Source organism: Embiotoca jacksoni, unplaced genomic scaffold (assembly GCF_022577435.1).
Source record: "Embiotoca jacksoni isolate LCO1_2020_lvr unplaced genomic scaffold, fEmbJac1.0.p SCAF_15, whole genome shotgun sequence".
In the NCBI taxonomy this organism is placed as follows: Eukaryota; Metazoa; Chordata; class Actinopteri; family Embiotocidae; genus Embiotoca; species Embiotoca jacksoni.
In genome coordinates this window covers 3454035-3468045 of record NW_027185285.1, presented here as the reverse complement: position 1 = coordinate 3468045, position 14011 = coordinate 3454035, and the positions used below count along the sequence as shown (strand labels likewise).

Genomic DNA, 14011 nt, shown 5'->3' with positions numbered 1-14011 from the left:
ATGTCTCGTTCCATCCACCAACGCCACGTCGCACCACAGACTGTCCAGGAGTTGACTGATGCTTTGATCCAGGTCTGGGAGTAGATCCCTCAGGAGAACATCCTGTTGTCTCATCAGGAGCATGTCCAGGCATTGTAGGGGGTGCATACAGGCACGTGGAGGCCACACGCACTACTGAGCCTCATTTTGACTTGTCTTGAGGAATTTCCACAGAAGTTGGATCAGCCCGTGATCTGATTTTTCCACTTTTATTTTGAGTATGATTCTGAATCCAGACCTCCCATGGGATAATGATTTTGATTTACATTGATCATTCTCATGTTATTTTGTTCTCAACACATTCCACTATCTAATGAATAAAAAAAAAAAATTCAACTGGAATATTTAATTCATTGAGATCTAGGATGTGTTATTTGAGTGTTCCCTTTTTTATATTTTTTGAGCAGCGTATATGATAGTGAAAAGCGCATAATATTCTTGCAGTACCATTGTCTGACAACAGGGGGCAGTGTCTTACCCTTAAAAGCTTGTGTGCTCGAACCATAAGGAAGTGAGCGACGAATCAGCAGACTGTCGTTAAGATGGCACCGAGTGGGCTGAAAGCGGTAGTCGGAGAAAGTAAGTGACACCTTTCGTTATAATTTATTTGGTTTCACGCGTTTTCCACAGTTAAAAGTAAAGAACCACTTTGTTCGAAGTTATGTTTTAGCAACTTCATAAACTGACGCTGAAGTCGCAACACAAAACCGTGTTTGGGACGTCGAAAACTTCCTGTTTCACTCTCAAGAGAAAAAATGCGAATATTACCTTTGGTAAATAATGTGATCGCTTTGTGATGAAAACGAAATTGGTATCGTTGTTTTTCCACGCGTTATTTGCTGCGAAGAAGTCGTGGTGTGGTGTTGTGACATTTAGCAGACGTAAAATTTTTTAAAAAGTGCGACGTCAGTGCCAGAAAGTGTTGGTACCATTTGAAAGGGTAACGCCTGCTCAGCTATAATCTAAGAGGAAGTTCAGTGACATTAATTGTGATGGATTAAAGTCAGCTGGATCATTTGTAAACAACCGGACGTCAACAAAGTCACAACGGGTACTTAGTGTCATTAAACAGAAAACTATTCTTTCCACAGCGTTATTCATTAAAGCCTTGAAAGTTGTTTTTTTTTTTTTCGTAAAGTATGGTCATGTGTAACAATAACAAACAGCGTTATGTAATAGGAAAAAAGAAAAAGAAAGAAAGAAAGGGGCGAAATGTATTTCTGGAACACTTTTTTAATTTTTTTTTTTAAATGCTTTCAGGCAACACAAAATAATGTACAGAATCGATGGAAAACAAATGATAACTACAAATAAAACGCACCGTCGACAGCACACGATAAAAACAATAAAAACAAACTCAAAAACAGAGATGCCAATTTTAAAAGCAGAGGTAAAAAAAAAAAAAAAAGACAGCATCGTCTCAAGTTTCAGCTCCTCTAGCAGTTTGTTCCTTCAATATCATGGGAAAAGTTTATTTGGCAGCTGCAAGTGTTTCAGTTGTTCTCAACAATTTATGATGTTAAAGATTAATCACAGATACAAGTTTTTTTTTAATTTATTTATTTTTTTTTTGTTTAACTATGTCAGGGTTCAGGAGATGTCTGAGATTGTACATTTTGTTTATTGTACGAGTGAAGCGTGAACACACCTCTCAGAAGTGCTGAAACCATTAGGCGTGTCACTAAATCTACAACCTGTTTTTGATTGTGACAATATGGGCCCATTTGTATACATATATGCTGTGTTTTAAAGTCAAATAAGGCCTGACACGTCATCCTGTTAACAAGCAAAGCAGGTCTCGGGGCTTTATTTTGAAATTGAACAAACGCGTAGGCAGAGATGAAGATGGTTAAAATGGCGTGACGGTTGTGTGATTTGAATGGGTAGCAGCAACCCAGTTAAAAGTAGGAGTCGTTTCTTCCAGTTCCCTCTGTGGAAAAGAGGTTGAATGTGGCAAGACATTTGCCACTGATGAATTTTCCACTTGGTGCCAAAACGTTTATGAAAAAAGACAAAAGATTAAAATCATTAGTCCCTTTTATTTCGTATCTTTCTCGCAAACACCTTGAACTAGAATATAATCTGTATTCAACTAAAGCCAATTGAGCTCGTGATACTGCAAATGCAACGGCTTTTTATCGGTGGGCCACAGGCTCAGTCACCGATGTGTCAACCTCATTTGGGGAAAAACATTGACTTAACAGACATTTATTTAAATGAAAATCTTTGCTATTATTGCTTTAACTGAGGGTAAAGAGCACTGATGCGTTTTCTTTTATTATCCATGTTAATCAGCAAGTAAATTGATGCAAGAATAAGATTTGTTTACCAATGTGTCTGAGGGAGGCCCTGCTCTGTTCGTGAGCTTCAACAAGGAAGTGGAGTGTAAAGCACGAAAGCGGAAGGGTAGTTCTTCTTTCCCACACTCCTTCCTTCTGCGAACTGTTAAGACGCTGGAGATCAAGTGTTAAGGGATTCAAGACATAGTTTCAGGGTTTCCTCGGGGAAACGGTTTAGCTGTAGAAGTAAAGTTTGTGCATAAGAGTGCTAAATATGAATTTGTTTCAAGAAAGTTCCTGGTTTCTTATTTGGAGAGGTTTTTTTTTTTTTTTTTTTTTTTTTTTTTTTTACACATAACTCACCTCTAACTTCTTGTCATTGTGTTCGTTAATGGAACAACATTTCCATTTGACGTCTCTTGTCCCCGCATCTCCTTTCTGTGACTAAACTTTTAAGCATGAAGGAAAAAAACTTTACATTTAGCCACACATGTTCTTCAGACTTTATGCACTACAGCAATTTTAAAAGACAGCTGGAACAAAACTCCGGAGTTAAACATTATTTTTGTGTAATGTTACTTTTGTTTTACAAACAGCGTTGTTAAGGTATTTCTATATACGAGTCTTTGCTAAAATTCCAACACCTGTTACCTGTTTTCCGCAACTTTTTTTTGTGTGGCGCTATAAATGTTGTAGAGGTTGCTGATTATTCTCTAATGATAAATACACCTTTTTTCCCTTTTCTTTTACAGAAATCCTCACTGGGGTCATTAAGAGTGTAAAGAAGGATGGAGAATGGAAGGTAACAGTTGCTCGACTAGAAATAAAGGTGGAATCTTTGATTCTGACCCCGTACACTTTTTTGTTAAATTCAGTGAATGTCTCGTCGCGACCGAGCTGCCTCTTCTTGAGTGTGCACTCAAAAAAAGATCTGGTGTTCGTGCACCAATTTATAGATTTACCATCTCTAAATGGGAAAAGAACTAAAGTAGCTTTCAATTGAGTCGCACAGCACGATTTCAGCCAATTAACAACAGGGGGCGTTTGTGCTCCAGCACAGCACAGCACAGCACAGGCATAAGGGGAGATGGTGTAAAGGGGGCAGTGAGTGTGAATGTGATGCTAAATCTGGCATTATTACATTGTGCTGGAGGAGAGATGACTGAAAAATGGCCAAAGAGGAGAAAGTCCAAAACATTTTTGAAAAAAAAAAAAAAAAGGTGCTACAATCAGGCAGGGTCGAAGAGCAGCGTTAACATGGACGGGGCTTCCCAACGGTGGAGAGACCTCTAAGAGTTGACAGGCTTGAAGACGGGTGTGGGGGAGGGGTGGGGGGGGGGGGTGTTCTGTTCCTGCATGGTAGGTGTGTGTGTGTGACATTAGATCGGGCTCCGTGATGGGAACTCAATGTGCCTCTAAACACCGCAGTTAGTGTGACATGCAGATGACAGCAAGACCTCTCCGACTTCACTGATTTTTTTTTTTTTTTTTATCATGTGCCTCCATCCAAATATTTTTCATGTGTTATGTTACACACTCTTCGTCTTTATATTTAGCGTAGTGTATTTTCAGAGTTGTTAAATGCTTTCTGTCGGTTTCATATATCTTGATTCAGAGTCTGGCCGCCAGGTTGCAATAACATTTGAGATTTGTGTTACTGCTTTCTGCCAGCTACGGTTTCTGTGCCTTTGGTTGCTATTTATACATTGAATTTTCTTTTGATTGTTGACTGTTAAAATGACTTTCGTTCATATTTTGTGCTGTTTTTGTGCTTCTCTCTCTCATTAGTTTTCAGTCTGTTGTGTACTTGCATGTTGTTTATTATTATTATTTTTTTTATATTAAAATGTTTATTTTGCTTCAGCATGAGAAACGGATATCAACTTTCATGCTGTATGTGTCTGTAACATACCCCCAGCTGTTTGTGTCCTTGCCTTGTCTATGCGCGTCAACAAATTTATACCACAAGATCTCAGAAGAAGCATTTTTGGCATCGAGTTCAAATATCAACAATCTTTCTCCAGTCGACCTTTAAGAAATCTCTACTTTTGTTACACTGAGTTTATAGTTCCTGTTGTTTATCTTGTGCCGTTCTTCAGGTGCTTATTGTGGATCACATGGGCATGCGGATTCTCTCCTCTTGTTGCAAGATGTCTGACATATTGGCAGAGGGGGTGACCAGTAAGTATGCAGATGATTAACGGACTTGCATGCTATAGACCAGTAACTTGGTAATTCAAATTAATTATATTATTGCCTTTGAAATTTGACAAAATGATCATCTCCTTCCCTCCATTACATCTGGAGCCATGTTCTCATTTGTAAATTGACAACGCCTGCTGTCCATGCAAAGCAGCATCAAATAACGCAGCTCCAACTCCTACCTTACAATGCATGTTTTTTTTATTTGCAAATAGTTATGTAGTAAGAGAAGCTGTAATAAAATAAAATAAAAATAAATGTCATTTGTACCCCACAGGGTTAAAGCAAGAAGAGATTTCTCATGGAAGAATTTGTGCCCTTCTAGTTTGTTCGACACAGCCTTGTTATTCAAGCCAGCTGTCACTAAATTCTACATTGTTTTTTTTCTCATTTTACATGATGGTGATATTGGGGTTTTATTTGCAGTTGCTCATGATATTGCTTCTGTCACATTGTTTAAGTTGAAGTCACATTCCTGTCTTTTCTTCTTTTCAGTTGTGGAGGACATCAATAAACGCAGGGAGCGCATCTCCAGTTTGGAGGCCATTTACTTGATTTCACCAGTGGAGAAGGTTAGCTATTACCTTTTAATGTCAGATCCTCTGTTTTCATCAAGATTTTTTTTTTTTTTTTTTTTTTTTTTTTTTTATCAAATTCTTCATCTTTTAAACCAAACTTTGATTTCCATTACAGTCAGTTCGTGCTCTCATTAATGACTTCAAAGATACGGCCTTCACTTACAAAGCAGCACACATCTTCTTCACAGACAGTAAGTCAGGAAATGCATATAAGTACAGGAAACTTATTTATCAGATATTTTTAGATGCAATGTTTAAAATGCTTAAAGTTTGAAAATATATTGAAGAATTAGGCTTTTGTCCTTATTTGTCTTTCGCTCCCATAGCTTGTCCAGATGGTCTCTTTTCTGAGATTGGGAAATCCAGAGTTTCCAAAGTTGCCAAGACTCTAAAGGAGATCAATGTTGCTTTCCTTCCATACGAGTCTCAGGTGGGGAATTTTCTCCGCTATACTTATTTCAAATAGATTTTATTTGGCAACACAGTTTTAATTCACTTTTGTATTATTTGATATGTTCGGCTCTGTTTTGGTCTTCAGCAGCTCTTTGGAAAATGATCCGGCTGTAGCTGCTAAATGCCTTCTGACTAAAACACTGAAGTAGCAGGCTGCAAAACCAAATCTTAGAGCTGAATGATAAATGCTCCACAGTTCAGAGACAAATCATAGAGTCATACTTCTCTGTAGGTTTATCACTACACTTAATACCTTTCACATTACGTACAGGATTTGTTTTTCAATTAATGTTAATGTAAAACGTTGGAATAGTACACTTTGATTTTTTTTTTTTTTTTGGACATAATATGACCAAACGGAGACAAACCTGAATCCCTCTCCCCCTGCAGGTGTTCTCTCTAGATGACCCAACCTCCCTGCAGTGCTTCTACAGCTCGACGCCAAATGAAGAAATGGACAAAATTAGGGAAAATCTGGCAGAGCAGATCGCAACTCTGTGCGACACACTTAAGGAGTACCCAGCAGTTCGTTACCGCAAGTATGGAGGCCTTGGAGAGTATATTGGATTCAGTGTGAAGTTGAGTTTACTTGCTGATTCAAAGTTGTAAACCTCTCCGTCTCTCAGGGGACCCGAGGAGAATGCTAGACTGGCTGAGGAGGTCTACCAGCGCCTCACTGCTCACAAAGCTGACAATCCAAGCATGGGAGAGGTGAGGAACCAGTTACACGCTGCTGTTTCAATACAATTCTTTAACAATAAAATGGTGAACAGAAGTTTTATACTGCTTTTTTCTGCGAAACCAACTTTTCCATAAAAGAGAAAAAACTTCCATTGGGATTCTGCAGCTCTTCACCTTCACAGGTTGTGGACGTTTCTGTGGTTTCTGGGTTTTTATTTCCTGTGGATTATTTTTCTCACGCTTTGCTGGACCGTTCCACCCCCCCCCCCCCCCCCTCTTCTTTTCTTTCTTTCTTAGCTGACATTTCCTTGCTCCTGAGATGGGTCTTAAAAGGCATGTACCACTGTTCTCTTTTTGCCCCCACATCTCCCAGTGCATTAACATGCTGTGCTGTCCACGCATTCTGCGTATTTCTTTTTGCTGTAATTAACTGCGAGTTTGGGGAAGTGCTGCCGCGTGTTGCATCAGGCGATGACACTAAACTGAGCTGATAAGAATTTCACTGCATGGACAGATGCACAAACCCACTAAAGCACTCGATTATTAATGTGTCTTGTAGACTAGATTGTATTTTTCAAGGAGTCTGTAAAGGAAACCGGGTGTTTCATTCGTATGAGATGATATCACTAATGTTCATTGGTTTTAGGGTCCAGATAAGGCACGATCTCAGCTACTGATTGTTGATCGTGGGTTTGATCCCATCTCACCAATTCTACACGAGTTGACCTTCCAAGCAATGGCTTACGACCTACTAGATATCAAGCAGGACATCTACACGTGAGTGACCATCTTTCTGTAGGCTGCCGTTCATTTGCTTTGCCAGGTTTTTGAACCGTCGTTGGCACATTACTTCTCCGTAATCGTTTTTGTTTTACGTGTCTGCTCGTTTCATAATATGAAGTTACGAGACAACCGGCATTGGGAATTCGAAAGACAGAGAGGTGTTATTGGATGAGGACGATGAGCTCTGGGTTCAGCTCAGACACATGCACATCGCAGATGTCACCAAGTAAGTTCGTCACAACCACGTCTCTATGATTGGGCCTCACGGTCACGATTTCCAACAAGGGGAAAAATTGGCAAAATAAAAGAAATAATTTGCGCTTATCATATTGTAGTAACAACGTTGTCCCAAAGATGATGTAAAATGTGCTCTGCCTTCCTGATGAAATGTTCTCATTATAAAAAAAAACAAAAAACATTAACACAAAATTCGGACTTTTATGGTTTTCTTAAGATAAGCCTATAGAATAAATTAAAACACAAAATTGGTCAGTGGAATGATCGGGAAGATGTACAATAAATGTGTTTATATTTGATTTATTTTAAAAACACAATGTACATACAAAATGATATGCCAACTAGATTATAATTTGGTTGCACTCTGACATTGTAATTGATTAAACGTTTCCCTGCACAAAGTGACTGGTCATTTTCTAAACCTAATCTCACAGGAAAGTGACAGAGCTTCTTGGCACCTTTTGTGAGAGCAAAAGAATGTGCACCGACAATGTGAGTTAGATTTGCATTATCCATTCTCCATATTCAGTCTTTATGAATGTTCATGGTAGAACCATTTTTATGTAACAGTCAAAATGTTCTGCATTTTAGGCCAACATAAAAGATCTCTCTCAGATGTTAAAGAAGATGCCGCAGTATCAGAAGGAACTGAGCCTGGTGAGTGAGAGCCAGAAAATTATACTTTTTACCTTTTTAGTATCAACGTCTAATGATCATTTTTCTATTGTTAGGAGAATTTAATGCTTATTAAGTAGAGCTTGTTGTGCAACCATGGACACAGTTTATCTTTGATGTAGATCTTCTTGCATGTCTGCTCAGTTAAGTTAGGGCCACACTGATTTATTAATAGAAAGTTCAAATCTGATATTTCTTTTAGCCTTTTCAGTTTTATTGTATATGATACATTGATTTTGTTGTACCTGCAAATTCATTGATTATCCAATTTCCTTCACAGTACTCTACTCACTTGCACCTAGCTGAAGCATGCATGAAGAAATACAAGGCATCTCTTGATAAACTTTGTGAAGTGGAGCAGGTCAGTCCCTTTCTGAACTGTGCAATTGAAATGAATAACTTTGATGGTCTCATCAAAAGTTTGACTCGCAGCATTTTCGACTCAAAGAACTCTTAATAAATGGCCTCGTAATATCTTAATCCGGTGTCAAGCTCGGTCACAATGCAAGCTATTGTAATCCTGTACATCTACATTAGTAGGTATAAATAGAATCATGACGATGCGCTCTTGATCTGAGAAGAGTGAGGCATGTGTTAATGGCCCCTGGGCTATAAAACCAAATATTCCTGGAAGCTGTCTGCTCATGCATTGTTGGCAAAACAGCCTGTCAGTGTGTCACTTCTATATCAAAAGGGATAAACTAAAAACATCCACTGTTACACTGACACAAAGTATCTTAGGGAGAATGCCAGACATGGAATTACTCCTTTCCCATCGCTCTACCCACTAAGTGACCACAACATGGTAGCGTCTTTATTTATAGTTCCTCTGTGGTATGTTCAAAAGCCACCACACGGTCTGCAGATTTTTTTTGTTTTTTTGTTAATGGAGAATCATAATGATACTATTGCATAAGAAGCTTGGGACCGGGACATCAGCATCCATGTGTCTACAGAAATGCAGAAGAAGCCGTTATGTCATTACCGTGAGTGTAAAGGTATTTAATAGCACGCGTGTGCCACTCGTAGTAATCCTTCCACGAGCCAGAACCTGGGACAAAGCCACAGTCCAGACCAGCACCAAATCACAGTGTGTTGCTTGTATGTGCCAGACGTGCTTTGTCTCCCTGGGGAATGTGTTCTGCCACATTTAGTCCTGTATCAGATGAGCCTCAAGTACACAAGAAATGATAAGCTATGCATAGTTGTGGCATTTTGAGAGGCAAGTGTTAATGGGACTGTTTTGTACGAGTAAATCGCTCGACGGCATTAATGGATTGTCAGCGTGTCTGAAAGCTGTCTCTTAAATCCGGTGGCCATATTTTGGCTCCAAGATGGACAGTGTGGTCCAAACGGCAACAGTCATTTGTTTTGAGTGTTCTGCATTGTTTGGCCAACCCAGTACAAATGTTGTAAACAAAATGATCTTTCAGCAGCTCACAAAGTTTTGGCGTTGATTGGCCTTAACGAGGTTTACTCCAAATTCATCACGAGGTTTAGTGAGAGTTTTTAGGAAGATCAGGATTGAATTAATAGGAAATCCCGAAGCTAGATGTAAATTTAAAAGCCCAAGTTAAGTGGCCAATATTTTTCAATCTTTGACATGGTTAATGGATCTCAAATACAACTCTTGAGTATTTACTGTACAGCTTGGGACAGTTTGTTGTATGAATGTTATTTTTCTGTTCAGTGTAAAACTGTCAATATTTTGAGGTTATATAGGTTTAAGTGTTTGTAACTTCAACATCGACATTTGAGTAGGTCAGTGGAAGGTTCCGATCAGTTATTACAATCTTTTTACATCCATGGCATGGTCAGGAAGGAGAAGATGTCGTAGGAAAATAAAAGGAACAACGTGAAGATGCAAGTCATCCTCTTGTGTCAGCTGACGTCAGTTGATGTTTGAAATTTCTATAGAAGTTAATAGTTAACCAGAGGTGTCTTTCACAGGACCTGGCGATGGGATCAAATGCAGAAGGGGAACCTCTTAAAGATGCCATGAAGAACATCGTTCCTGTGCTCCTCAACCAAGATATTGAGGCCTATGACAAAATCCGCATCATACTACTGTACATATTCCACAAGAAAGGTGTGCCCTTTTCTATGCTCATTCTCATGCCTCTCTTTTTTTTGTTTTTTTTTCTGTTTTTAAACTAACATATTTTCTTGTGAGCACACTAGATTGATCAGAACTTTGCTACGGAGAAAATAGATGTTATTTTAGCAGTCACAATCTTTACAAAAAGAGTCTGGTTATCCGTGTAGGCATCGGGGAGGAGAACCTGGCCAAGCTCATCCAGCATGCAAACATACAGGACAAAAGCGACATCATCACCAACCTGCAGAACCTGGGCTGTAACATCATTGCCGGGGTAAATCTTTTCATTGCAGTTTTGCAGTGTCAGTGTTTTAAGTTTCCCCGCTCGGTATTTGTTACATACTCCACGCTGTTTGTTAGGGTCGCAATGCCGGGGAAAGGCTGCCAGAGCGCAAGGAGCGCAAAGACAGCACGTACCAGCTCTCCAGGTGGATACCCATCATCAAGGACGTCATGGAGGTATTAATGCTGAAGTGAAGTTTCAGATGTTGTTGCCTCGCATATTCAGCTTCCGCTTCACCGTCTTGTGTTTTTATATCACAGAATGCCATCGAAGACAAACTGGACAGAAAGCAGTGGCCGTTTATCTCTGATCCCGCTCCCATCAACACGACTCAGACTGCAGTCAGGTGAGAAACCTTTTTGAAATGCGCATTGTCACTTCATCAGGGTTCATATAGATGTACAGTATATGCAGAAAATATAGTTTATGACCAATAAAAATCAGTTCAGGATTTTTTTTTTTTTTTGCCTGTGCTCTGGGGAAATATCAGTTTTAACATTTGTTCACCATTCTGTGTTTTTTTTTTTTAAAGCAACACAAATACTAAGTGAGGTCGCAGACAGATGATGTTATCAAATGAAAGCTTTTATCCCTGTAATTGAGTTGGAGTCAAGCTGTTGACAAAGCGAGCTGGAGTTAAGAAAAGTGAAATATAGTCATTTTGCTTTGATTACTCCGTAATCCTCCATGGATACCCATCACATCATGATGCTAGTGCTTATACAAACCACTCACGTGGACCGGGGTTCACTCATAATCTGCATAATGCACAATGCTCGTCTGCTTACTTTTAAACGAAGTGCAGAATTAAAGAAAACTAGGCATTAATAGTAACACTAGTCCTGGGCTGTTCAAACTGTGGCCCGCGGACCGGATACGACCCGTTTGGACTTTTCTTTGGCTTCGATGAAGATGCTTCATGGAATCATAAACGGCCCCAAACTGTTCTACTGCCTTGCATTTGATTGATACCATGAAAGGGATGCGTGTGTTTAGTTTCTTATATGTGCTAATATATCTATTCAAATTAAGCGTTATTTGTAGCCACCGATTGACAAGATAGTCAATGTGGCCCTCCTCTTGCTTTTGAGTTTGAATAGCTCTGCACTAGACTGTAGGCTGGCTATTTTCAACCGGACATGGCAGTTGGAAGAGAGTTTAATTAGACCTGTTATAAAACGGTATGAAACTTATTAGCAAGGTCACGAAGTCTATACAAATGATTTTTTGTTTGTTTTTTGTATCCAAACAGGAAAAAGTTGTTTCATTGCTTCCGTTTTCTGTTTGTTTTGTTTTCCCTGACATTGTGACACACTGGCACCAAAATCTAATTTGTGTCAATACTGTATCAAAGAGAAGCATCGCAGGGCAACTCTAGTATTTACTCTGTTTAAAATTGACATTACAGATGGATCATTATCAGATGGCTGAAACTGACAGCTCTCAAGCAGGCCTTGGTTTTAGTAATAGTTACTTGCTGCTAACACTAATTATTGTTTATCATCTTTTACAGCAGCGCACGTTTTGGACACTGGCACAAAAACAAGTCTCCAACAGAGTATCGCTCTGGCCCTCGGCTCATTATTTTTGTGATTGGTGGGGTGTCGCACTCCGAGATGCGTTCGGCTTATGAAGTCACTCGAGCTGATGAGAAATGGGAAGTGCTGATTGGTAAGAAACTGCTATTGAATAGGTCACGATCCTTAAATCTTTCCCCTCCAAAAATGCTGCCTTCTTCTTCTTTTTTTTTTTTTTTTTAACTTTTTTTTGTGACTATATGTATCATCATCTCCTTGACAGGGTCATCTCACATCCTGACTCCAACCACTTTCCTCAGTGACCTGCAGAATCTCGACAAAGTTCTTAATCCTGATTTTGAGATGGGTCGACCTTGAGCGATGAAGAGCACACTGCAATAAGGGTTCACTTTTCCTTTGAGATGAAACACGATGTTTCATCTCAAATGACAAAAGACGCATTCTAGATGAAGCCATGGAAGGAAACATTTTTGAGTCTTTGTTATTTTAGAAAGTTCTGCTGTGTGTACTGCTATGATTGATATTGTATCAAAATATTGAATTAGACATTGATATGTTGATTACTGTACTTTTATCATTCAAATTAATATTTTTGTTATTCTATATTTAATTTGCATAATTATGTACTTAGAAGATGCCTCATTTCCAAATAAACTAGATCATCTAACACCAAATATCTTGCCTATGTAGTTGGACGCCAGTCAATAGAAGTACATGCTGTATAGTCGGTAACATTCAGTGTGTAAAAATATTTTTTTCAAGGTACCTTTTATTTTTCACTTTCCGGGAAGTTTCATCTCATACAAAATGTCTAAACTACTGTGTTACAAAATCTTGCACATTTATAATGTACTTTAATATTTTGCTGATGCGAGTGTGGTGGGTGTTTGTTTCTTTGTTGTGAAAAAGATGTAATAAAGAGAGACAATGTTCACTTTATATTGTAGTATAATGAAATAATTTTGACTCATGGTCCAGTTACTAGCTTTTATTTGTGGTATCTAGCACTTGTTGCACATGCTGAGTATTGAGTCCATGCTCAAAATGATTTCAAGTCATTGGGAATATCTTGCTCGACCACCTCTGATGTGCTGATGCTCCATCAGGCTTCATGCTCTCTATACAGAAACCAATCATTTGAAGATTGCCATTTCTTTTCATGATCTTTTTTTCATTTTTATATTCACAAAAAGTAAATCTCCATTTCACTATTTAGTGTTATGGCATTTTAAGGTGTGATTTATTGATCCATAGTGCAAATATGATTTATTCTCACTTTTCTTTTTAATTGTCAGTTGGGTTTTCTTTCACATAGTTTTTAAATTTTTTTTTTTTTTTTTTTTTTTTTTTTTTTAAATCATTTTCTGGTTTGCTTCCTATTCAAATTACAGTGTATTTTACTAATAGTGCATCCCATCACTGGTAGTTTTGTTCATCTCAATACCACAACCTGGACATTCCCATTTGAACCATATAATCACAATGTGTTGCTGTCGAAAAGCAAACGTTGACTTTAAGTAAAGTGTTAGGTCAGAAGGGAGACCATTTACTTCTGCCAGTGAAAAAGATCATCCCTCTCCATGCCGAGGATTATGTTTTCATCTGGGATTACTGTAATGTTAAGAACGGGGCACTGGCTCCTGTGTTAATGGCAATGGGTTAATACTCGGGACTTACTCTATTTAAAAACCCTTCTACGTGCTCCTATCCAGTGAGCATGTGGAATAGCATCAGTCAGTATCATCATTTTCATTATGCATACATCAGTTCCGTCAAAATATTGAATGTATTCTCTTCCAATTACAGGAACTACTCTTTTCTGACATTCTTACACTTGATCTAGTGTCAGTTCAGGACCTTTTTGTATTATTTTGCATGATGGCGGCTGCAGGCATGGACTCAAAATCAGAAGCTACAGACGCTGCTGTGCTGGTAGGAAACGTGTGGCATAACTGTTTGTTTTGTTTGTTTTGATATTTTTTATTTGTATGGTACAAACAGTTGTTTCTTTTTTTTATATAGAATTGTGTTCACCAAAAAAGTTAAATGAAGTAAATAATTGTTTATTATTATGTTAATGCTTCTACATTGTTAGTAATTTACTGTAACTGATTTTTATTTTGACGTTACATCCATGTTTAACAATGAAATCTTTTTTTTTTTTT

General features: G+C 38.4%; 2 protein-coding genes across 3 annotated transcripts in view; one reads left to right on the top strand and one right to left on the bottom strand.

Annotated features, from left to right (window-relative positions):
• Nucleotides 1–14011, bottom strand: part of LOC138197894 (myosin heavy chain, fast skeletal muscle-like) — a 185916-nt gene that overhangs the window by 151657 nt on the left and 20248 nt on the right. The window lies entirely within an intron of this gene.
• stxbp2 (syntaxin binding protein 2) lies at nt 567–12785 on the top strand. Of its 2 annotated transcripts, none has more exons than XM_069148873.1 (19): nt 567–618; nt 3071–3120; nt 4418–4499; nt 5016–5092; nt 5214–5289; nt 5425–5528; nt 5942–6090; nt 6178–6262; nt 6879–7009; nt 7134–7241; nt 7687–7744; nt 7844–7909; nt 8208–8288; nt 9878–10016; nt 10193–10299; nt 10386–10484; nt 10569–10654; nt 11825–11979; nt 12109–12785. In XM_069148873.1, exons 1-19 carry the CDS (start codon nt 582–584, stop codon nt 12201–12203), a joined length of 1785 nt encoding a protein of 594 aa, XP_069004974.1. In that variant the 5' UTR covers nt 567–581; the 3' UTR covers nt 12204–12785. The 2 variants fall into 2 exon arrangements, with proteins under 2 accessions (XP_069004974.1, XP_069004973.1); XM_069148872.1 differs by having other exon boundaries at nt 11822–11979.

What these genes read in the sequence shown, in the direction of transcription:
- stxbp2 (XM_069148872.1), top strand. Translation starts at nt 582, where the DNA reads ATGGCACCGAGTGGGCTGAAAGCGGTAGTCGGAGAAA. An exon ending in ATCAGAAGGAACTGAGCCTG is followed by an intron (nt 7,910 to 8,207) that starts GTGAGTGAGAGC and finishes TTTCCTTCACAG; the next exon opens with TACTCTACTCACTTGCACCT. An exon ending in ACGACTCAGACTGCAGTCAG is followed by an intron (nt 10,655 to 11,821) that starts GTGAGAAACCTT and finishes CATCTTTTACAG; the next exon opens with CAGCGCACGTTTTGGACACT.